Source organism: Delphinus delphis, chromosome 4, assembly GCF_949987515.2.
Source record: "Delphinus delphis chromosome 4, mDelDel1.2, whole genome shotgun sequence".
NCBI classification, from domain to species: Eukaryota; Metazoa; Chordata; class Mammalia; order Artiodactyla; family Delphinidae; genus Delphinus; species Delphinus delphis.
In genome coordinates this window covers 71,485,394-71,511,165 of record NC_082686.1, presented here as the reverse complement: position 1 = coordinate 71,511,165, position 25,772 = coordinate 71,485,394, and the positions used below count along the sequence as shown (strand labels likewise).

Below are 25,772 nucleotides of genomic sequence, written 5' to 3'. Positions count from 1 at the left end.
ACCATCACAGATGTGACCACATCAACCCTCTCATCATCCCAACGGGGATCCACTCTTACAGAAGGCACACCCCAGGAGACATCCTCTTCAGGTGAAACAACCACTTCATATCCAGCTAGTGTGAGCCGCACACCTGCAACAACATCAGAAATATTGACAACACCAACCTCAACAAACAGAAATTTCTCTCCATCTACTGGAGACAACACATCTCGAATGACATCAAAGATGATGACATCACCAGCTTCAACAGACACCACTGTAATAAACACAAGGGACACAAGGCCAACTGTAACGAGTAATATCACTCCAGTGGTCTCAACAGCCTCAGTGACAGCTGGACTAGAGCAACAATCAACCTTACCCTCTTCCACCACTTCTACTGAGGAAACATCAGCATCTTCTCAGGACCACCAGGCTCAGAGCATGGAAACCACCAGAGAAACTCAAACCACCACCATCACAGATGTGACCACATCCACTCCCTCATCATCCCCACGGGGATCCACTCTTACTGAAGGCACGCCCCAGGAGACATCCTCTTCAGGTGAAACAATCACTTCTTCCCCAGCCACGGTGAGCCGCACACCTGCGACAACATCAGAAATGTTGACAACACCACCCTCAACAGACAGAAATTTCTCCCCATCTACTGGAAGCAACACGTCTCCTACAACATCAGAGATGATGACATCACCAGCTTCAACAGACACCACTGTAGAAAACACAATGGACATGTCACCAACTCTAACGAGAAATATCACTCCAGTAGCCTCAACAGTCTCAGTTAAACCTGGACTAGAGGACCAATCAACCTTACCCTCTTCCACCACTTCTACTGAGGAAACGTCAGCATCTTCTCAGGACCACCATACTCAGAGCATAGAAACCACCAGAGAAGCTCAAACCACCACCATCACAGATGTGACCACATCAACCCTCTCATCATCCCCACGGGGATCCACTCTTACAGAAGGCACGCCCCAGGAGACATCCTCTTCAGGTGAAACAACCACTTCATATCCAGCTAGTGTGAGCCGCACACCTGCAACAACATCAGAAATGTTGACAACACCACCCTCAACAGACAGAAATTTCTCTCCATCTACTGGAAGCAACACGTCTCCAATGACATCAAAGATGATGACATCACCAGCTTCAACAGACACCACTGTAATAAACACAAGGGACACGTCACCAACTCTAACGAGAAATATCACTCCAGTAGCCTCAACATTCTCAGTTAAACCTGGACTAGAGCAACAATCAACCTTACCCTCTTCCACCACTTCTACTGAGGAAACGTCAGCATCTTCTCAGGACCACCAGGCTCAGAGCATGGAAACCACCAGAGAAACTCAAACCACCACCATCACAGATGTGACCACATCCACTCCCTCATCATCCCCACGGGGATCCACTCTTACAGAAGGCACGCCCCAGGAAACATCCTCTTCAGGTGAAACAACCACTTCATATCCAGCTAGTGTGAGCCGCACACCTGCAACAACATCAGAAATATTGACAACACCAACCTCAACAAACAGAAATTTCTCTCCATCTACTGGAGACAACACATCTCGAATGACATCAAAGATGATGACATCACCAGCTTCAACAGACACCACTGTAATAAACACAAGGGACACAAGGCCAACTGTAACGAGTAATATCACTCCAGTGGTCTCAACAGCCTCAGTGACAGATGGACTAGAGCAACAATCAAGCTTACACTCTTCCACCACTTCTACTGAGGAAACATCAGCATCTTCTCAGGACCACCAGGCTCAGAGCATGGAAACCACCAGAGAAACTCAAACCACCACCATCACAGATGTGACCACATCCACTCCCTCATCATCCCCATGGGGATCCACTCTTACTGAAGGCACGCCCCAGGAGACATCCTCTTCAGGTGAAACAACCACTTCATATCCAGCTAGTGTGAGCCGCACACCTGCAACAACATCAGAAATGTTGACAACACCACCCTCAACAGACAGAAATTTCTCCCCATCTACTGGAAGCAACACGTCTCCAATGACATCAAAGATGATGACATCACCAGCTTCAACAGACACCACTGTAATAAACACAAGGGACACAAGGCCAACTGTAACGAGTAATATCACTCCAGTGGTCTCAACAGCCTCAGTGACAGCTGGACTAGAGCAACAATCAACCTTATCCTCTTCCACCACTTCTACTGAGGAAACATCAGCATCTACTCAGGACCACCAGGCTCAGAGCATGGAAACCACCAGAGAAACTCAAACCACCACCATGACAGATGTGACCACATCCACTCCCTCATCATCCCCACGGGGATCCACTGTTACTGAAGGCACGCCCCAGGAGACATCCTCTTCAGGTGAAACAACCACTTCATATCCAGCTAGTGTGAGCCGCACACCTGCAACAACATCAGAAATGTTGACAACACCACCCTCAACAGACAGAAATTTCTCCCCATCTACTGGAAGCAACACGTCTCCAATGACATCAAAGATGATGACATCACCAGCTTCAACAGACACCACTGTAGAAAACACAATGGACACGTCACCAACTCTAACGAGAAATATCACTCCAGTAGCCTCAACATTCTCAGTTAAACCTGGACTAGAGGACCAATCAACCTTACCCTCTTCCACCACTTCTACTGAGGAAACGTCAGCATCTTCTCAGGACCACCATACTCAGAGCATAGAAACCACCAGAGAAGCTCAAACCACCACCATCACAGATGTGACCACATCAACCCTCTCATCATCCCAACGGGGATCCACTCTTACAGAAGGCACACCCCAGGAGACATCCTCTTCAGGTGAAACAACCACTTCATATCCAGCTAGTGTGAGCCGCACACCTGCAACAACATCAGAAATATTGACAACACCAACCTCAACAAACAGAAATTTCTCTCCATCTACTGGAGACAACACATCTCGAATGACATCAAAGATGATGACATCACCAGCTTCAACAGACACCACTGTAATAAACACAAGGGACACAAGGCCAACTGTAACGAGTAATATCACTCCAGTGGTCTCAACAGCCTCAGTGACAGCTGGACTAGAGCAACAATCAACCTTACCCTCTTCCACCACTTCTACTGAGGAAACATCAGCATCTTCTCAGGACCACCAGGCTCAGAGCATGGAAACCACCAGAGAAACTCAAACCACCACCATCACAGATGTGACCACATCCACTCCCTCATCATCCCCACGGGGATCCACTCTTACTGAAGGCACGCCCCAGGAGACATCCTCTTCAGGTGAAACAATCACTTCTTCCCCAGCCACGGTGAGCCGCACACCTGCGACAACATCAGAAATGTTGACAACACCACCCTCAACAGACAGAAATTTCTCCCCATCTACTGGAAGCAACACGTCTCCTACAACATCAGAGATGATGACATCACCAGCTTCAACAGACACCACTGTAGAAAACACAATGGACATGTCACCAACTCTAACGAGAAATATCACTCCAGTAGCCTCAACAGTCTCAGTTAAACCTGGACTAGAGGACCAATCAACCTTACCCTCTTCCACCACTTCTACTGAGGAAACGTCAGCATCTTCTCAGGACCACCATACTCAGAGCATAGAAACCACCAGAGAAGCTCAAACCACCACCATCACAGATGTGACCACATCAACCCTCTCATCATCCCCACGGGGATCCACTCTTACAGAAGGCACGCCCCAGGAGACATCCTCTTCAGGTGAAACAACCACTTCATATCCAGCTAGTGTGAGCCGCACACCTGCAACAACATCAGAAATGTTGACAACACCACCCTCAACAGACAGAAATTTCTCTCCATCTACTGGAAGCAACACGTCTCCAATGACATCAAAGATGATGACATCACCAGCTTCAACAGACACCACTGTAATAAACACAAGGGACACGTCACCAACTCTAACGAGAAATATCACTCCAGTAGCCTCAACATTCTCAGTTAAACCTGGACTAGAGCAACAATCAACCTTACCCTCTTCCACCACTTCTACTGAGGAAACGTCAGCATCTTCTCAGGACCACCAGGCTCAGAGCATGGAAACCACCAGAGAAACTCAAACCACCACCATCACAGATGTGACCACATCCACTCCCTCATCATCCCCACGGGGATCCACTCTTACAGAAGGCACGCCCCAGGAAACATCCTCTTCAGGTGAAACAACCACTTCATATCCAGCTAGTGTGAGCCGCACACCTGCAACAACATCAGAAATATTGACAACACCAACCTCAACAAACAGAAATTTCTCTCCATCTACTGGAGACAACACATCTCGAATGACATCAAAGATGATGACATCACCAGCTTCAACAGACACCACTGTAATAAACACAAGGGACACAAGGCCAACTGTAACGAGTAATATCACTCCAGTGGTCTCAACAGCCTCAGTGACAGCTGGACTAGAGCAACAATCAACCTTACACTCTTCCACCACTTCTACTGAGGAAACATCAGCATCTTCTCAGGACCACCAGGCTCAGAGCATGGAAACCACCAGAGAAACTCAAACCACCACCATCACAGATGTGACCACATCCACTCCCTCATCATCCCCACGGGGATCCACTCTTACTGACGGCACGCCCCAGGAGACATCCTCTTCAGGTGAAACAACCACTTCATATCCAGCTAGTGTGAGCCGCACACCTGCAACAACATCAGAAATGTTGACAACACCAACCTCAACAGACAGAAATTTCTCCCCATCTACTGGAAGCAACACGTCTCCAATGACATCAAAGATGATGACATCACCAGCTTCAACAGACACCACTGTAGAAAACACAATGGACACGTCACCAACTCTAACGAGAAATATCACTCCAGTAGCCTCAACATTCTCAGTTAAACCTGGACTAGAGGACCAATCAACCTTACCCTCTTCCACCACTTCTACTGAGGAAACGTCAGCATCTTCTCAGAACCACCATACTCAGAGCATAGAAACCACCAGAGAAGCTCAAACCACCACCATCACAGATGTGACCACATCCACTCCCTCAGCATCCCCACGGGGATCCATTCTTACAGAAGGCACGCCCCAGGAGACATCCTCTTCAGGTGAAACAACCACTTCATATCCAGCTAGTGTGAGCCGCACACCTGCAACAACATCAGAAATATTGACAACACCAACCTCAACAAACAGAAATTTCTCTCCATCTACTGGAGACAACACATCTCGAATGACATCAAAGATGATGACATCACCAGCTTCAACAGACACCACTGTAATAAACACAAGGGACACAAGGCCAACTGTAACGAGTAATATCATTCCAGTGGTCTCAACAGCCTCAGTGACAGCTGGACTAGAGCAACAATCAACCTTACACTCTTCCACCACTTCTACTGAGGAAACATCAGCATCTTCTCAGGACCACCAGGCTCAGAGCATGGAAACCACCAGAGAAACTCAAACCACCACCATCACAGATGTGACCACATCCACTCCCTCATCATCCCCACGGGGATCCACTCTTACTGAAGGCACGCCCCAGGAGACATCCTCTTCAGGTGAAACAATCACTTCTTCCCCAGCCACGGTGAGCCGCACACCTGCGACAACATCAGAAATGTTGACAACACCACCCTCAACAGACAGAAATTTCTCCCCATCTACTGGAAGCAACACGTCTCCTACAACATCAGAGATGATGACATCACCAGCTACAACAGACACCACTGTAGAAAACACAAAGGACATGTCACCAACTCTAACGAGAAATATCACTCCAGTAGCCTCAACAGTCTCAGTTAAACCTGGACTAGAGGACCAATCAACCTTACCCTCTTCCACCACTTCTACTGAGGAAACGTCAGCATCTTCTCAGGACCACCATACTCAGAGCATAGAAGCCACCAGAGAAGCTCAAACCACCACCATCACAGATGTGACCACATCAACCATCTCATCATCCCCACGGGGATCCACTCTTACAGAAGGCACGCCCCAGGAGACATCCTCTTCAGGTGAAACAACCACTTCATATCCAGCTAGTGTGAGCCGCACACCTGCAACAACATCAGAAATATTGACAACACCAACCTCAACAAACAGAAATTTCTCTCCATCTACTGGAGACAACACATCTCGAATGACATCAAAGATGATGACATCACCAGCTTCAGCAGACACCACTGTAATAAACACAAGGGACACAAGGCCAACTGTAACGAGTAATATCATTCCAGTGGTCTCAACAGCCTCAGTGACAGCTGGACTAGAGCAACAATCAAGCTTACACTCTTCCACCACTTCTACTGAGGAAACATCAGCATCTTCTCAGGACCACCAGGCTCAGAGCATGGAAACCACCAGAGAAACTCAAACCACCACCATCACAGATGTGACCACATCCACTCCCTCATCATCCCCACGGGGATCCACTCTTACAGAAGGCACGCCCCAGGAGACATCCTCTTCAGGTGAAACAACCACTTCATATCCAGCTAGTGTGAGCCGCACACCTGCAACAACATCAGAAATATTGACAACACCAACCTCAACAAACAGAAATTTCTCTCCATCTACTGGAGACAACACATCTCGAATGACATCAAAGATGATGACATCACCAGCTTCAACAGACACCACTGTAATAAACACAAGGGACACAAGGCCAACTGTAACGAGTAATATCACTCCAGTAGCCTCAACAGTCTCAGTTAAACCTGGACTAGAGGACCAATCAACCTTACCCTCTTCCACCACTTCTACTGAGGAAACGTCAGCATCTTCTCAGGACCACCAGGCTCAGAGCATGGAAACCACCAGAGAAACTCAAACCACCACCATCACAGATGTGACCACATCCACTCCCACATCATCCCCACGGGGATCCACTCTTACTGAAGGCACGCCCCAGGAGACATCCTCTTCAGGTGAAACAACCACTTCATATCCAGCTAGTGTGAGCCGCACACCTGCAACAACATCAGAAATGTTGACAACACCACCCTCAACAGACAGAAATTTCTCCCCATCTACTGGAAGCAACACGTCTCCAATGACATCAAAGATGATGACATCACCAGCTTCAACAGACACCACTGTAGAAAACACAAAGGACATGTCACCAACTCTAACGAGAAATATCACTCCAGTAGCCTCAACATTCTCAGTTAAACCTGGACTAGAGGACCAATCAACCTTACCCTCTTCCACCACTTCTACTGAGGAAACGTCAGCATCTTCTCAGGACCACCATACTCAGAGCATAGAAACCACCAGAAAAGCTCAAACCACCACCATCACAGATGTGACCACATCCACTCCCTCAGCATTCCCACGGGGATCCACTCTTACAGAAGGCACGCCCCAGGAGACATCCTCTTCAGGTGAAACAACCACTTCATATCCAGCTAGTGTGAGCCGCACACCTGCAACAACATCAGAAATATTGACAACACCAACCTCAACAGACAGAAATTTCTCTCCATCTACTGGAGACAACACATCTCGAATGACATCAAAGATGATGACATCACCAGCTTCAACAGACACCACTGTAATAAACACAAGGGACACAAGGCCAACTGTAACAAGTAATATCACTCCAGTGGTCTCAACAGCCTCAGTGACAGCTGGACTAGAGCAACAATCAACCTTATCCTCTTCCACCACTTCTACTGAGGAAACATCAGCATCTACTCAGGACCACCAGGCTCAGAGCATGGAAACCACCAGAGAAACTCAAACCACCACCATCACAGATGTGACCACATCCACTCCCTCATCATCCCCACGGGGATCCACTCTTACTGAAGGCACGCCCCAGGAGACATCCTCTTCAGGTGAAACAATCACTTCTTCCCCAGCCACGGTGAGCCGCACACCTGCGACAACATCAGAAATGTTGACAACACCACCCTCAACAGACAGAAATTTCTCCCCATCTACTGGAAGCAACACGTCTCCTACAACATCAGAGATGATGACATCACCAGCTTCAACAGACACCACTGTAGAAAACACAATGGACATGTCACCAACTCTAACGAGAAATATCACTCCAGTAGCCTCAACAGTCTCAGTTAAACCTGGACTAGAGGACCAATCAACCTTACCCTCTTCCACCACTTCTACTGAGGAAACGTCAGCATCTTCTCAGGACCACCATACTCAGAGCATAGAAACCACCAGAGAAGCTCAAACCACCACCATCACAGATGTGACCACATCAACGCTCTCATCATCCCCACGGGGATCCACTCTTACAGAAGGCACGCCCCAGGAGACATCCTCTTCAGGTGAGACAACCACTTCATATCCAGCTAGTGTGAGCCGCACACCTGCAACAACATCAGAAATATTGACAACACCAACCTCAACAAACAGAAATTTCTCTCCATCTACTGGAGACAACACATCTCGAATGACATCAAAGATGATGACATCACCAGCTTCAACAGACACCACTGTAATAAACACAAGGGACACAAGGCCAACTGTAACGAGTAATATCATTCCAGTGGTCTCAACAGCCTCAGTGACAGCTGGACTAGAGCAACAATCAACCTTACACTCTTCCACCACTTCTACGGAGGAAACATCAGCATCTTCTCAGGACCACCAGGCTCAGAGCATGGAAACCACCAGAGAAACTCAAACCACCACCATCACAGATGTGACCACATCCACTCCCTCAGCATCCCCACGGGGATCCACTCTTACAGAAGGCACGCCCCAGGAGACATCCTCTTCAGGTGAAACAACCACTTCATATCCAGCTAGTGTGAGCCGCACACCTGCAACAACATCAGAAATGTTGACCACACCACCCTCAACAGACAGAAATTTCTCCCCATCTACTGGAAGCAACACGTCTCCAATGACATCAAAGATGATGACATCACCAGCTTCAACAGACACCACTGTAGAAAACACAATGGACACGTCACCAACTCTAACGAGAAATACCACTCCAGTAGCCTCAACATTCTCAGTTAAACCTGGACTAGAGGACCAATCAACCTTACCCTCTTCCACCACTTCTACTGAGGAAACGTCAGCATCTTCTCAGGACCACCATACTCAGAGCATAGAAACCACCAGAGAAGCTCAAACCACCACCATCACAGATGTGACCACATCCACTCCCTCAGCATCCCCACGGGGATCCACTCTTACAGAAGGCACGCCCCAGGAGACATCCTCTTCAGGTGAAACAACCACTTCATATCCAGCTAGTGTGAGCCGCACACCTGCAACAACATCAGAAATATTGACAACACCAACCTCAACAAACAGAAATTTCTCTCCATCTACTGGAGACAACACATCTCGAATGACATCAAAGATGATGACATCACCAGCTTCAACAGACACCACTGTAATAAACACAAGGGACACAAGGCCAACTGTAACGAGTAATATCACTCCAGTGGTCTCAACAGCCTCAGTGACAGCTGGACTAGAGCAACAATCAACCTTACACTCTTCCACCACTTCTACTGAGGAAACATCAGCATCTTCTCAGGACCACCAGGCTCAGAGCATGGAAACCACCAGAGAAACTCAAACCACCACCATCACAGATGTGACCACATCCACTCCCTCATCATCCCCACGGGGATCCACTCTTACAGAAGGCACGCCCCAGGAGACATCCTCTTCAGGTGAAACAATCACTTCTTCCCCAGCCACGGTGAGCCGCACACCTGCGACAACATCAGAAATGTTGACAACATCACCCTCAACAGACAGAAATTTCTCTCCATCTACTGGAGACAACACGTCTCCTACAACATCAGAGATGATGACATCACCAGCTTCAACAGACACCACTGTAGAAAACACAATGGACATGTCACCAACTCTAACGAGAAATATCACTCCAGTAGCCTCAACAGTCTCAGTTAAACCTGGACTAGAGGACCAATCAACCTTACCCTCTTCCACCACTTCTACTGAGGAAACGTCAGCATCTTCTCAGGACCACCATACTCAGAGCATAGAAACCACCAGAGAAGCTCAAACCACTACCATCACAGATGTGATCACATCAACCCTCTCATCATCCCCACGTGGACCCACTCTTACAGAAGGCACGCCCCAGGAGACATCCTCTTCAGGTGAAACAACCACTTCATATCCTGCTAGTGTGAGCCGCACACCTGCAAAAACGTCAGAAATACTGACAGCACGGACCTCAACAGACAGAAATTTCTCTCCATTTATTGTAAGCAACACACCTCCTACAACATCAGAGATGTTCAATTCACCAGCTTCAACAAACACCCTGAGTGATGTAGCCTCTCGTTCTCCTTCCACAATGTTGTCCACAAGTGGAGAAGTTCTGACAACAACCCCAGGCTCATTCACCCATGAAAATACGATGGCTGGGGTCATTTCCCCTGTAGGTTCTGACAATAACTCCTTGACAAATACCACACAAGTCCCTACTTCCTCAGTGGGCGAGTCAAGCACACCCACCTCTGAGCATCTTGCATCTGTTCAGACAGTAGCCTCTACTATGCATCCTATTACAAAGCCAACAGATATGGTTTCTACAAGTAATCAAAACAGTGTAGCTGGATCCACACCGACTTCACCATTTCCACCGACAAGCTACCTTTCCATCAATACCACTCCTGATACTTCTTCAGCATGTAAGTATTCTAAGAGTCCATTGCTTACTCTACAGCCATCCACAGACTATTCTGTCTCTGACTCTACTTCTTCTGGTAATGTGGGCACAGCTCAGACCATATCGAGTTTCTATACTTCAACCAGTAATTCTTCATTCTCTCAATCAGCCCCTGGCCCTGCAGTCACCTGGAGCTCCACCACCCTATTCACAGGTCACCCCACTCATCTGTCTGTTACCAGCACTTCTCCACCATCCACAGCATCCTTAAGTTCTGCCGTGAAGACTGAGACATCAGGTACGTGGGGACTCCGGGATCTTGGCCTCTTACAGTGGCCCAGTTGGCTCAGTTCAGCTTCAAGGAGTGCTTGAGAGAGGAAGGTGAGTTAGCACTGCCAGGCTGGAGTTCAGGTCCACGAGAAGATGAAGTCAGTGGCGGGTATGGTGGGTGACAGGCTCATCATCCCTTCTACCCCAGGAGATAACTGCTTTTCTGCAGGGAGTGATTTGGGTGTGACCAGAAGACAGACAGGTTTCTAGCTGTCTCTCCCAGCTCCTAAAGTCTCTGACTCTCTTTAACTCTGCTATTTTCTCTGTAAAGCCCACTCCAGTCTTCTTTCCCTGCCTGCCCAGGAACAATCGTAACCTCACAGAAGACAGACAGTGGGAGAAGCACAGCAACATCACTACCCTCAACAACCTCCCAGTCCCTTACCACTCCCACTGCTGGCACTTCCAGAGGCACCTGTTCAACAGCTGTCCCAGTCCCTATCAAGCCCGAGAAAGGCAAGTGATTCCATAAAGCTGGAGCCTCTCCACCCTGGGAGGGAGAGGATGGAGTTAGATGTGGAGGTTGTAGCTGTGGCAGCTGGATTGGATCTACCAGTGAGATCCCCCATGGGTTGCTGGGGGAACCAGTTCTGTGGATCTCTCCACTGCCCCACCTGGGCCATTGGAAGTCCAGCTGCTCTCCTACCCCCTTGATAGGGGTGGGTAACTGAGTGCTTAGTTTCAGCCTGCTTGCTCATAGACTGTTGTTTTGAATCAGAAGGGCCTTACAGGGGCAAGGCAAGAGCATCAGAGTTGGGTGCTGAGGGTTGGCTTTGCACGTGGTGCTGGGCTAGGAGCTAGAGATACAAGGTGCTGTCCAGCAAGAGACAGAGCTGCTGCCTCAGTAGGTGCCATTAGAGGAATAAGCCCAGGATATTAGCTGCACACACTGGAAGGCCCGAGGGAATGTCAGGGGTGGGCGGTGGGGTCAAGGTGAAGAGGAGGCTTCCTGGAAAGAGTGAATAGGAGCTGGGGTAGTGGAAGTGCCCCAGGCAGGCAGGAGGGCCTGAACAGCTGGAATAAAGGCATGGACAGGAAAAGCAGTCCTAGTGTTGCATGGGGAGGAGATCCATAAAGCATTTGGCGTTACCAGAAGTGAGGGGAAGGGTGCTGAGAAGCAAAGCTGTCATGTGAGAGAATCTTGTAGATAACAGGCACCAGGGAGGACGTGGCGTGATTTACATTTATGAACAGTGCCATGGTGGCTGGGGTGGGGGGTGAATTTGCAGGAGGCCAGGAGAGCAGTGTAGAGACTGCTGCAGTATTCCAAGCAGCACCAGGTGAGGGCTGCCAGTATGGAAAGGAGGAGGCCTATTTGAGAAATGTTTAGGACAAGTTTTCTCAAATTGGAGCCCAAGGACCTCCATGGGGGATCTGATGACAAATTCTACGGGGATTTTAAGTTTACCTAGAGAAATACCATCTTAGGGAACAAGTCTCATTCTGTGAAATGATCTTTCAATTACTCATCTTCACTACATTGGAGGAATTTTGTCTTTTCACCCTTAAAAGAATTTTGAGTACCATAACTGGTACAGAATAATCTGTTGGTATTCTGACAGCAGAACCTGTTTTTCTTCAAACTGGGGAAGGCTGAGCGTACCATTTCAAGGGTAAAATGAGGAGATGGGTTGAATGCAAGTGGAGAGAGGAGTCCTTGATGGCTCCCACTTAGGGGAATGGGGGGCAAGGGCGGAGGAGCAGCTTGGGGACACTCTTGGGGGCCCCTACCAGCCCTGATGACATCAGGGCCCATGAGAACTTCCTGCTCCTCTTTGTACCGGCCCAGGCGTTTCCCTCTTCCCCTATGGGCTGTGTGCTGGAGACCAGGAGTTTGTCAAGAGGACTGTGGACTTCACCTCGCCACTCTTCAAACCCCAGATTGGCTTCCCCCTCGGCTCCTCTCTCCGGGATTCCCTCTATGTGAGTCCCCGACAGCAGCCCAAAGGGCAGGACCCATGACCTGCATTCCGCAGGCCTTGCTTCTCCCTCTAAGCCTCAGAGACATCCCTGTGACCATGACCAACCATGACCATGACCGAGCAGGAGAATGGAAGCAACGTTGGTCAGGCACCTACTGTGTCCCTGCCGCTAGCTCAGTTTGCATGCACCATCTTTAATGGTAGGGCACCAGCTGAAGAAGACAGGGAGCTAGGCAAGGCCTCCCCACCCAGGTGGACAGAAGGGTTGTCACCTCAGTAGAGAGGTGCCGGGGCCCAGTAAGCTCTCCACTGTTTTCACGGGCCCTTTTATTGAGTAGGATGCTCTGCTTGGGAAAATTGACTCTTTGATGCTGTTCACATTTTCTATAATTATTTCCTGGTTCCCTGGTCCAAGTATTGATACTTCATGTCTCCCGGAGGAGAGCTGAATGGCAGTCGTGGCCCTCAGTGAGGGGGCTGAGTCAGGACACACTGTGAAAGTGTGACACAGCGATGGGGTGAGGGTATCAATTCTTTTAGCTCTAACGGATATAGCACAAGCTTCCGGGGTGGGGCTAAGGGGATTTACCCAGAGACGTCTGCTCTATGATGATGGGCTGGTCTGTAGATGGGTCTGCCACTGAAGCAGGACAAAACCTACCACCTTAGGAAGGACTTAGGACGTGAGGAATGGCCTAAGGATGAAGAGTATTTGTGGGAGAACTATGTACAGGGCCTCTCCCGGCAGGCAGGGAGATGGATGAGACCTTCCAGAGGTTGTTGAAATCTCTGAAGTTCTACCCTCATGCATCCCAGGAGCTGACCCAAGGCTGGGATGTTCCCTCCCTGAATGCTAACCAGAAGAACCTTTGTGCTCAGTTCACAGATAATGGCCAAATCATTTTTCCGGAGTCAGAGTACCAGATTTTCTCCTACCCCAACCCTCCCCCTAGAGGCTTTACAGCCTGGGATCCTGTGGCCCTGGTGGCTCCATTCTGGGACGATGCTGATTTCTCCAGCAGCCGGGGAACCATATTTTACCAGGTGGGCCTTTCAGAGCTCAGCACTCAGGGTCCTGCAGCGGCCAAGGAGAGACAAAGGGCTGTGTGGAGGACCTTGAAAGTGCTCCAGCTGTCAGAGCCCGGGCTCAGTGTGGGCAGGGATTGAAGCTTAAATATGAGGGTGGGAAGGAAGCAGACTAGGACACAACCACAGGAAGACTGCAGGTGACAGAGATGCGGTGCAGCGATCCATGGTTTGATTTTAGAATGAGGTTGTAGGGGTCCATCCTAACGAGGCTGAATCAAGCAGGGACCCTGCGTGTGCTCCTGGGTGGGGTTTATGACTCCAATCAGTGGGAGGTACCAGCACAATGAAAGCTACCGTAGGCCAATGTGGATCGTGCCCCTGCCACGGACAAGGCACTGTAGAAGGTCCAAAGGTGAAGAAATGCATGCCTGTCTTCAAGGAGCCTTCAGCCGGACATAGGGAGGTACAGACGGGCGCAGGTGGTTGCACAGTCAGAGCCAGCTTATGCTAAGAGATGCACAAGTTCAAGTCCAGAAGACTTGGGTTTCTGGGCCTCGACTCTCCACTCCATACACCCCAGGTGTCCCTGTGGCCCGAATTTGGATCTATCTTAAGGTCACAGGCACTAACTGTGAAAATGTAGGCCTGGGAGGGGGAAGGATGGGAGACACAGGTGGGCTAAAGTGAGCAGAAAGTGGGGGGTCCCTCAGGAGTACTGAGCTGGGACCCTCATTTCCTTGTCCGTATCCGCCTTCTTTTTCTAGGAATACGAGACTCTCTATGATGAATACAACCTGCTAGTGAAGGAGGTGGAGTCTTGGATTAAAAGGTTAACAAACACCTGGAACTACAAAGCCAGGTGGACGCTAAAGGTCACGTGGGTCCACGTCCCCGCCTATCCTGCCTGGGGGACCATCGGGGTGAGTGGACCAATGGGCACTTCCCTGTGAACCATCTGGAAGTCAGACATCCTAGAATCCTAGGCAGGGCCCACTCTTCTAAACTCCTCTCTGACTCAAGGACAGATGGCTGATTATAGCACTCCCCTCCGGGCCCACCTCCCCGCCTCCCCATCCCCCATCCCTCCACCTCCAACCCCCCCCCCCAACCCACCCTGTTTCCTGAGCACTTACCACGTGCCAGGTGTGCCTCAGGGCTTCGCTTACATGACATCACACCAGCCCAGAGCACTGGGTATCAGGAGTTGAAACATGGGACATGAAATTTCTGTTAGTCAAAAGTGGCTGCCTATTGGCAATTTTATATGGCTCAACCTAATATTATTATTCACATATTAGAGATGAGGGAGATGATGGCTAGAGAGGTTAAACAACTTGCTCATGGTCACCCAGCTAGGAAATGACAAAGCCAGGCCTGGAACTGAGGTTTTTCTGACTCCGGACTCTGGCTCTCAACCGAAATGCATCCAGTGGAAGGGGGCACACCACAGGCTCTTCTTAATCTTCTCTCTGGGGCCTCACCGCTCGGACAGTCACAAAGTTATTCCTTGTGTCTGGTCTAAAAAGTCACTCATTTCTTCATTGGCTCAACAAGTTCATTGCTTACCTCCTTTGTACAAGCCCAGTGCTTGACACCTACCTTCAGAGAACCTCCAGTCTCACCTGCGTGGTCCTCCACACTATTTAGGATGAGGGGACATTGGGACAATATCCTTAAATATCCCAGAGGAAGTTCCTCAGGCCTCTCCCAGCTCTCGAGTGTCTTGGCTAACCTCTCAGGTTGCTGAAGCTTTCTCATACAGACCCTCTTCTAACTGGATTCTAACCCAGAGTCCTTTACTTTCCCTCCTTGGAAAGAAGTCACAAAGAAGGCGAATCCACCATGGCGGGTGCTTTGACAGTTAGGGTGAAATCTGTGCATAATTCCAAACTTGTTTATATTTTAAGCCCATGCCTTTGCTCTGGGTAGGCCAGGAAAAGGTGACGTGGATGTGGTGGGGGTGGGGGGCGGGATGGGTGGTGGGACATCCCAGATCTCTCACAGGCATCCCTATGTCTCTCTCCTACCAACCCCCAGACCAACACCTACCAGGCCATCCTTTCCACAGACGGGAGCAGATCCTACGCCATGTTTCTCTACCAAAGCGGCGGTATGCAGTGGGATGTGACCCAGCGCCCAGGCAACCCTGTCCTGATGGGCTTCTCCAGGTAGGACAGGGAGGGGCTGTCAGCCCTTAGCAGATAATTGGAGCCCTGCAGAGCAGGGCTTGCGCTGCACACACACTCCATCCCCCCCAGGACAAGGCAGGATTCCTCCTTGCCAATGCTTCTGACTCACAGACTCCAGTTCCCATTTCTTGCTGTTTCAGATTAAAAGATCCCTATTCACCCTGCCATTCTCTTTCCTACCCCAATCCCCGTGCACAGTGATAATAATTCCCAGAGCTTTCACTTCTAGGATTTCCACTGACATTAGCTGACCTCTCTTGACTTCTCAAATATCATCACAATAACAGCCAACATTTATTACACCAAGTACTTAATAGGCATTATTTCATTTGACTATCACAGCAACCTCATGAAGGAGATACCATTTACTACCCATTCTGCAGGTAAGGAAACTGAGGTACAAATAGACAAGTCATTGCCCAAAGTCACAGAGCTGGGAAGTGGCAAAGCAGGAAGTTGAATCCAAAATATAATGCTGAAATCTGCCTTCCTGACTTCTGATGGGCTGAGAATTAACCTCTCGCCCAGGGGCACCAACAGCTTGTGTGGGGTCAGTGGCAAAGATGGAGAGCAGAGAGGTGGATGGCGCGTGGATGCGGGCGTGGGTTCCCAAGTGTGGAGATGGCTCATTCTCTGACACAACAGCTCCGAGCCATGGTGTGTGTGCAATCAGTTGTGAAGGTCACATGTAATTTGTTACTGGTAATTGCTGCAAGGGTTTTTCTCCGAGAGTGTGTTCAGGATCGCCCCTATAATTACATTGCTTTCACTTGCTTTTTGATGTGCCCTGGAGGAGAAAGTAGCGGAATTATCCAACCTAGCTAGGAATTTCACACCATTCTGAGTGCACCCATGGAAGGTGTCATGCCCAGGTGCCTCATTTGTCCTGTGTCAAAGGGGAGAAAGGATCCGGAGTCGCTGCTCTGAGGCGTGCACCCAGAGAGGCTGAGGGTTCCGCTCCAGGGTTTCCTCCTTCCTGCAGCGGCGCTTAAACACCGGCCCGGGATGTGTGGGGAGGGGCGGAGCACCCATTGCCCAGGTCCTCCTAACTCAGAGACTGCTCTTAACCCTCACAACCAGCCGTCCCCTACAGCGCCCCCTCTCCAACCCCTAGTTGAAGGGAAACTAACAGGAAGGAGGCCTGAGCTGTTTCTTTCACACCCCTGTCTCAGGACCAGTTTCCTGCAGTTCTCCATCTGATGTGGAATAAATTAGGGCCTCCTACCCCTGCCCCATCCGCCTCCTTCCCTCCCCTGCTTAGCGCTGGGAGTCAGTGATTCTGACTGAATAGCTGACTGACCAGCTGATAACTAATGACCGGCTGGACCGAGTGGGCTGACTGACCGGCCAGATGAATGAGTAACTTGCCGACTGAGGGGAAAGACTCTGTGTGTGACAGAGGCCAGAGATTCTTTCCTTTGCCTGCAGTGGAGATGGGTATTTCAAAAATAGCCCATTGACATTCCAGCCAGTGTGGAAGAAGTATCGTCCAGACCAATTCCTGGATTCCAACTCAGGTAAAAGTGCCACCTTATCACACTGGAGGGATTCAAGTCCTCTTCTGTCTCGCACTCCGTGTGCCATGACAGTCCTAGAGGGGCAGCTCCCTTGTATCTCCACCATCCCAAAGGGTGTTTCCAGCACAATCTGACCTCCCACAGGTGGAATCCAGACTTGGCACTGCCCAGGGAGCAGCGTACCTCCTGCACCCTCATGCAGTACAGAGTCTTCTCCCTGGAATGAGCCAAACCCAGGAGGGCAATGAGAGGGGGCCCAGATCCTGAAAGTGAGGACGGGGTACAGCAGGAGGTGGGGACATGAATGAGCAGTTAGGAAAATTCTCCAAGTGTCCTGTCCTAGAGCTGGAGAGAGAACCCAGATGAGATCCCTTAATGGATCTACCAAAAAGGAGTTCCAGGGGATCTAACATCCATTCAGTCATCATTTATTGAGTACCTGCTGTGTGCTGGACACAGTGCTGAGAGCCACAAGTATGAAAAAAATAAAGACCAACTATGTTGGTCTCAGAGAGCTCTTTGGTAAGAAGGCCAGTACTTTAGGTCCCATGGGCCTCCTCCATGACTTGTACTGTCTGGTGGCCCCAAAGGGAAAGAAATTACAGTTTCCAAAATGTGATAGAACAAAAGATATTTTAGCATTAGAAATTAGCCACGTAAACTGTGAAGCATAAATCCAGTTCCATTTGTTCTGTGGCAAGAAATTCTGGTAAACAGAAGCTGAGTCAAATCATGAGTGCCATCTTGTGGAGAAAGCTATCCTGTCAGATTAAGTCCCTTCTATCCAGATGCATCTGCTTGTGATGTAGGGGGCGCAATGTGATAGCGTGTGTGTGTGTTTTGGGGGAGAGTATCTGGTGTGTTTCCCTCGATACCAGGCCATTGTGGAGAAGATACACGAAGCTAATCATAAACTATGATTATCCTTTTCAAAACCTTATCAAGCTGTAGTCATCTTGATAATTTCTTCTTTTGTGTGGGAACAGGATCAAAACCTAATACATTACGTCCTATTGCATTTTTTTGTACTCTGGAGCCCCATTTCTCTCTCATGCAGCTGGGGTGGGTGGTAAGTAACTTACAGTTAATTAAAGGTCTATTTGAAGTTCAAACCCCCTTCAGGATTTCTTCTCCCAGTTACTTCTCGTGTCCAAGGATGGCATCTGGGCACAGAGGAAGCTTCCTCAGCCTCGTATTGTCGGAGCAAGCGTCTGCTTCATGTGCCACCCTCCCTGTGGCTCCCCAGCTGACCTCTGAGCCTCAGCCTCCATCCTGGCTGCTTTGGCCACTGGCATGTCTGTGCAAGTGTCTGAGCATGTAGCTGGTGGCTGGTGGCATCACTCACTGAGATATAGGGTGCATGAGGAGAAACTGGTTTGGGGGGATTGGCAAGTATTGGAGCTTAGAGTAGCAGACATGAGGGTAGAGAATGGGGTGGAGTGAAGCTCAGGGCCAGGGTTTGGCTCTGAGTTGGGTATAGGTGAGCTCTCCCTGCCCAGCACTTGTCCCAGGGTTTCACCCTAAGATCCAAGCTTTGGGATTTTGACCGTCACATCAAAGGGGCCTTTGGGGAGGAATCCCTGCCAGCCTCAGTTGGGTTCATCCCTGGAAGAGCTGTCCAGAGTTGGGAGAGTGACATACAGAGGGTGCATTTATGAGTTTTGCTTGTCCCTAAAGCTAAATCAGAGCTTGTGGCCCCAGGCCCTAGGATAACCCCTTCTTCCTCTGCTCCCCCAGGCTTCCGAGGGCTGCAAATCTACAAGCTACACAAGGAAGAAAAGCGCAACTACCGTCTCCAGTGCCTGCAGTGGTTGAAGAGAGAGTCTCAGTGGCCCAGCTGGGGCTGGAACCAGATCTCCTGCCCGTGTTCCTGGAGGCAGGGACTATGGGACTTGAGATTCCAGCCCATCAACATAGGTGACGCCTCCTTCCTACCTCTCGAGGCACCTTCAGTGTCCCCCACAAGCCCACCCCCTCCCTCTGGCCATGCCTGACCTTTCCCTTCCGGGGCACCCTCAGTTCCTCCCTGGAAGCACCCCGACCCCACTGCCGCCACCACCACGGGCATCCTGGGCCTGAGTGTGTCTGGGCTTGTTGCAGCCTGGTCGGGCCTTGGCAGCAGGCAGCTGTGCAGCTTCTCCTCCTGGAGAGGGGGCGTGTGCTGCAGCTACGGACCCTGGGGAGAGCTTCTCCAAGGCTGGAGAGTGCAGAGTCCTTGGCAGTTTGGTAAGTGTGTCCACGGAAAACTCAACCCCGCCTTTTCTGGAGCTTTCTGTTCTTCACTGTCAGAGACCAGCTTGGGCTCCACGTCAGCAGTGGGACCCACAGAATGAAGCCTCTTTTCCCCATTTCCTCCCAGCTGCTTCCCCTCAATTTCCTGATCTTGTAAGATTAGGAAGTTTCCGACATCCCTTCCAGCTGGCATCCTAGGGATTTCTGACTGAGTTCCTCTTGCCCCATCTCCACTTGGCCCATAACCCAGCCCAGAGTAGGGACATCTTTCTAGGGAAGGGGAGGGGCCTGGTCTGACCCAGATTAGCAGGCTGTCTGGGGGAAGACATGGGGTCGTTTCCCGTAGAGACCTTCCAAAGGAGCTAGAGAGGACAGGGTTGGGGGCCCAGGGTAAGCACGTGCTCCCCACCTCCTCCCTGCAATCTCAGCAGCCTCCTTAGTCCCCAGACGACCAGCCACAGCCTCCCACTCCCAGCGCTTGGAAAGCGGTGGGACTCAGCGCCCCTCACTCCAAGAAAGGAAGGACCCTGTGCCTGCCCACCATAGGCTTTGCTCCACGTGGCTCTGACAAGCCCACAAGGGACATAGTAACTGGTCAATGGCCTAAGGTCATTAAGCAGGGTGGGATCTGAACTCATGTGGGCCTGATTTGCCAACCATGCCCTTGCCGCCCACATCATCCTGCCCAAACCTCCCAGCTGGGTCCTGCAGGTCCCTCATCTCCCCCAACCCACTGCTCTTCCCCACAGACCAAGAACTGGAGCCGCAGAATTGGTGTTGCCGTTTCAACGATAAGCCCTCCTTCTGCGCCCTGTACCAGCTCAGGAGGCCCCACGTCAGCTGCGCTGGGTACCAGCCCCCGAGGCCAGGTGAGGCTGCCGGAGCCCAGCCCTGGGGCAGGGCTGAAGTGGAAGATCTGGGGAGGGGTAGCCTCTCGGGGTCTGGACCAGGGCGGCAGAAGCTTCCTGGGGCAGCGCTGTGACCACAAGGGAAGGTGGAGGTGTGTGCGGAGTGTGGCAGAGGAGGGACTTCACACACGGCCCTGCGGAGGGAGAGGTGTGGTAGGTGGGGAGGTAATGAGAGGACATGAGTGGGCACACAAGCACAAGAGGGCTTTCGGGGAGGGTTAAATGCTCCATGAGCACCTCTCCAGGCTGAAGCCTCCCAGGTCTTTCCCTGGTCTGCCCTGCCAACCTAGTACCTCATTTGTTCCAGCCTGGATGTTTGGGGACCCCCACATCACCACGTTGGATGGTGCCAATTACACCTTCAATGGGCTGGGAGACTTCCTGCTGGTCCGGACCCAGGATAGAAACTCCTCCTTCCTGCTGCAGGGCCGCACTGCCCAGACCGGCTCGGCCCAGGCCACCAACTTCATTGCCTTCGCCGCTGAATACAGCTCCAGCAGCCTGGACCCCATCACAGTGAGTAGGGCCGGGGTCCTCCCCTCGCAGGGAGCCTTTAGCTCAGGGACTTTCAGGTGGAGACTGAGGCCCCGGAGGAGAAAGAGAAGGAAGAAGGGAAGGGAGCAGGAGGGAGGGAGGACGCATCCTGTCAGTGCAGTGGTTCAGATTAGGAGTTTGGGATTAACACACATACACACTACTGTATATAAAATAAATCACCAACAAGGACCTACTATATAGCCCAGGGAACTATACCGAATATTTTGTAATAACCTATAAGAGAAGAGAATCTGAAGAATTATATATATATATATTCTTCATATACATATATGTCTGAATTGCTGTGCTGTACACCTGAAACTAACATGATATTGTAAATCAACTATACTTCAATAAAAATAAATAAATAATTTAAAAAAGAGTCAACCCTGGAGACACGGGATTAGGGTCCTGGCTGTGAGACTGAAGGAACAACTTAACTTCCAGTGCCTCTTTTTCCTTAGAGTAAAATGGGGATGATAATATTACCTACCTCACAGGGCCGCAGTGAGATTTAAAAGCTAATCTATGAAACGTGCCTCGCTCAGAGCCTGGCCCATGCCAAGCGCCTCACACATGGTAACTAGCATCACCTCATGGTCACACTCCCCATCACCTTCACCTTCATCCAAGCCCCAGGCTCTGAGCTCTGCGCAGCCTCCTTCCTCAGTTTCTGGGCCCACCTGCAGGTCGGTCTTAGGCCTCTGCCAATTCCCTTCCAGGTTCAATGGCTCCTTGCGCCCAGTGACACAATCCACGTTCGGCTCAACAACCAGACTGTAACATTTGACACTAACCGTGAAGGTGCAAAAGGTAGGCTGGGGACAGCCGTCAGCTGCCCTCTCCTGCTACCCTGGGTCAGGATCAGCAGGGTGCCCAGCACCAGGGAGAAGGGAGCTGGGGCGGAGAGGCAGTGGCGTCGGGGAAGAGCAGCGTGGTCACCACCCCTGCTGTCCCTCCAGCAGCTGTGCCTGAGCAGTTCTTCACCAGAGCTGGGCCTTAAACTTTCCCTCCTCACTTCTCTCCTTCCCCTGAGGCCATGACAGCCTCTCTACGACAGCCCGTCCTCAGTCCCCAGGGAGAAGGGTGTGGGGTGGGCCGTGAAGGTGTCCTGTGAGTGTGGTTTGGGGCCACTGGAGTAGGACCCTGCAGGGCATCTCCCAGCTGCTCTTAGTCTCCTCGCTGCATCTTGAAACCTCACTACTGCCAAGTCTTGGGCCTCCAGGGCTCCAACGCTGGCTTTTTCCTCATTTGTCTCCCAACATTCCAGGCCAGGAGATGTTCAACACCTCTGGAGTTGTAATGACCCGCAATGGCTCCACGGTATCAGCCAACTTTGATGGGGCAGTGACCATCTCAGTGATCGCTATGTCCAACATCCTCCACGCGTCCTGCAGCCTCCCGGAGGAGTATCAGAACCACACAGAGGGCCTCATGGGTAAGGAACAGGCAGGAGCCTGCCTCTGTCGTGGGAGCTCAGACCCCCCCAGCCCGTAAGCAGCTCCAGCTCCAGTGGGCCTGTGGACATCACAGGTGGAGTTTCCTTTCTCAGCCTCCTTGGAACAGAGCCTGAGGGTACAGAGCAGCAGGGAAGGAGGAGGGAGGTAGCTCTTCAGCTGCCTCTGAGGCTCACTTCCTGTCCTCCTGAAGCTCTGGGTCCAGGGCAGCGAGGGGGGGGGGGCAGGGGGCATCGAGGATGGGCTCTGGGGAGCATGGGGCCAGCAGCCACCCTTCCCCTCCCTCCCTCCCTCTGGCTTCCCACCTTCCCACCCTCCCCCATCCCCCACATTCCCTCCCTTCCTTCCCCACTTCCTCCTTCACTTCCTTCTTCCCTGAAGCAGAGGGGCAGGCTCTGAGGCTATAGTCCTCTCCTGGCCTCCTGGAGGACTGAACCGACAACAGATGCCACTGAAAGAGGCTTCGCAGGCCCCCTACTCCCCACATCTCCATGTGACCTGTTGGATGTTCCCCAGGGAAGGGAGGGCCACAGTCCCAGGGTGGCTGACCCCTGCTCTGTCCCTCAGGCTTCTGGAACGGCAACCCAGATGACGACTTCAGGATGCCCAATGGCTCCACCCTTCCCCCAGGGAGCCCCGAGGAGATGCTTTTTCACTATGGAATGACCTGTGAGTCTGAGCCTCAGGGTCCCCAGGCAGATGGGGTAGGGCCAGGATGAAGGAAACTGCCGCACTGTCTCCCTCAGGCCTGTGGGGACCAGACCTCTGTCCTCTATGAGAGGGGAGTAGGAAGGAAGAGACCTGAGGATGCTGGTGCCACCTCAGATTTGTCCCCTCCACTTCCGTCCCACCTGCGTCTCTCTACCTGGAAGAGAGGACAAGGAAGTTGGGTGGCCCTCACTCACGAGAGCGGGGACTTCCAGACTCAGAAGCTGGAAGTCGCTCTGTCCTTCCACATACCCCTCCCCCACCCAAACCATATAAAGTAAGGGTAAGGGGTAGACACAGCAGAAATATAGCTGGAGTCCCACCCTGGTGCCACCACCATCGCACCTTGTGTGTTTTAGGGGAAATCAACGGAACAAGCCTTTTTGGCAAGAGGGACGACCCTTTGCCGTCCAACTTCACCCCTGTCTTCTTTTCACAACTGTCGGGAAACAAATCTTTGAATGAAAATTTGACCTCCCAGTGTAATGGAGATACCCACTGCATCTACGATGCCCTGGCCACAGGAAACAAAAGCCTTGGACTGTCCACTGAGATGCTCTCTAGAAGATACCAGCTGATGAACACCACCCTGAGTAAGTGGTGTGGGGCCCAGGGAGGCATGTGCAGAGTTAGGGGGCAGACGAGGTGACCCCCTTCCATGACACTCCTTTAAGCTACACATTTTAAAACTTAACAGACTCTTTTGCTCATGTTATTCCTCTGCTCAAACCGTCCCACGATCCCCCAGCCCTGTCCTTATGATAACCTTCACAGCCTTATCCAGTCTGGCCCCTTTGCCTCTCCAAACTCTTCTCCTAGGACTTCCCACCTCACTCATTCCACTCCAGCCCCACTGGCTTCTTTGTGTTCTTCACACATGCCAGGCTCACACCCGACTCCAAGACACTGCACGTGCTCTTCTCTTTGCCTGGAATGCCCTTCCCCCAGAGAGCCACAGGCTCGTCCCTCACCTCCTTCCAATCTCTATTCAAATGTCACCTTCTCAGCAGTGCCTTTCTTGGCTAGCCTGCCTAAAATTTCACATTCACCCCCACTTCCTATTTGCCTTCCCTGCTTTATTTTTTCTCTTAGTATCTATAACTATCTAACATATTTTCTAATTTTCATAGGTATCTTTTTTATTATTTGTTCATGGCTGCATCCTTACTACCTAGAACAGTTCCAGCCATAGAGTAGATGCTTAGTAAATATTTGTTATGACTGACTGAATGAATGAATGAATAAACAATTGTATGGAAATAGCAGGGCTCCAAAACACAGAGACCAGTGCAAAGGTTTTACTCCCTCTCCATTTCCTGACAAATGCAAAGCCCATCAGATGTTACCCTCATGGTTTACAGCCCTCTTCCAAAGGTAAAACTCCACAACGGTCTGAGCAATGCTGACCTCTGATTCACTTCATACCATGCCCAGAATAGCATTCTGATCAGGAAAGAACTTGAATCCTGTTTGAGGAGAAGATAAAAGAGAGAAGAAAGATTTGGGTGTGTGGGCAATACAACCACAACCTTCTCTGCATGTGTCTGAGAGCAGGTACACAGAATAATTCCTGCTTCTGGAGGTAGGTCACAGCCCGGGCAATGCCTCACACAAGAGAGAGGACTGAAGAAACAGGAGGCCCAGAAGGCAAGAGAGTATCTTGCCTCACATCTCGCATTCCTTCTTTGTGTCTCAGATCAGTACCCCCCGTCTATTGAGGGTCCTGATGTGATGGAAGCCTACATGGGACAGGCCAAGGTGGCTAATTACACCAGCAGCACTAAGGACGTCACATTCACTCTCAGAAACAACTACACTGACTTCAAGCTCTTTGGTAAGAATCCTTGGCTGCGGCTGTAGCAGATGAGGTCACAGTCAAGCTTTGGGTAATTTTGCATTATTATACCCTGTGCAATTTCATGTCACTTTTCCATTGGAATATCCAGGACCAACATTGCTTGGGAATAATCCCTGTAATTCAAATAGGTGCCCCTGGTGAATAGTAGTGATGGGCTTACGGAGATTTGGCTGGCTAGCTAGACTGCCTCTGGGCATGTACAACTGATTCAAAGATCATTTCATCTCAGTCTTATAATACGCAATCATCCTTATGCAATCAACAGATTATTAGAATAAACATAACAATTAACAAATACTAATTTCAAACATTTTCATATCTATTAAAAGAAGGATATCATATGGAACGAGATTTAAAGAAAAGCAAATAACTTCATTTGGTACCTTTCTCACTATTTTTATGTTTGTCAACCATGTTTACTTCACTTTGCCTCTCTTTATCTGCTTT

General features: G+C 50.5%; 2 protein-coding genes across 2 annotated transcripts in view; both read left to right on the top strand.

Annotated features, from left to right (window-relative positions):
- MUC4 (mucin 4, cell surface associated) overlaps window positions 1-25,772 on the top strand; it is a 58,435-nt gene that overhangs the window by 23,337 nt on the left and 9,326 nt on the right. The window contains 15 exon segments of the mRNA XM_060010140.1: window positions 11,272-11,424; window positions 12,758-12,891; window positions 13,770-13,934; window positions 14,684-14,839; window positions 15,957-16,087; window positions 17,537-17,625; window positions 19,363-19,542; window positions 19,726-19,851; window positions 20,607-20,726; window positions 21,073-21,281; window positions 22,025-22,115; window positions 22,573-22,740; window positions 23,327-23,428; window positions 23,827-24,060; window positions 25,164-25,301. Coding sequence (XP_059866123.1) covers window positions 11,272-11,424; window positions 12,758-12,891; window positions 13,770-13,934; window positions 14,684-14,839; window positions 15,957-16,087; window positions 17,537-17,625; window positions 19,363-19,542; window positions 19,726-19,851; window positions 20,607-20,726; window positions 21,073-21,281; window positions 22,025-22,115; window positions 22,573-22,740; window positions 23,327-23,428; window positions 23,827-24,060; window positions 25,164-25,301 — 2,196 coding nt within the window.
- Window positions 6,157-8,087, top strand: LOC138414051 (mucin-4-like). The gene is made up of 4 exons (XM_069540621.1): window positions 6,157-6,508; window positions 6,587-6,960; window positions 7,416-7,594; window positions 7,868-8,087. The coding sequence occupies exons 1-4, from the start codon at window positions 6,157-6,159 to the stop codon at window positions 8,085-8,087; spliced, it is 1,125 nt and encodes a 374-aa protein (XP_069396722.1).

Coding starts and splice junctions, on each gene's coding strand:
- LOC138414051 (XM_069540621.1), top strand. CDS start 6,157: ATGATGACATCACCAGCTTCAGCAGACACCACTGTAATAAACACAAGG. Junction 6,961..7,415: donor CCACTTCATATCCAGCTAGT/GTGAGCCGCACA, acceptor ATATCCAGCTAG/TGTGAGCCGCACACCTGCAA. Junction 7,595..7,867: donor CACAAGGCCAACTGTAACAA/GTAATATCACTC, acceptor CTTCTTCCCCAG/CCACGGTGAGCCGCACACCT.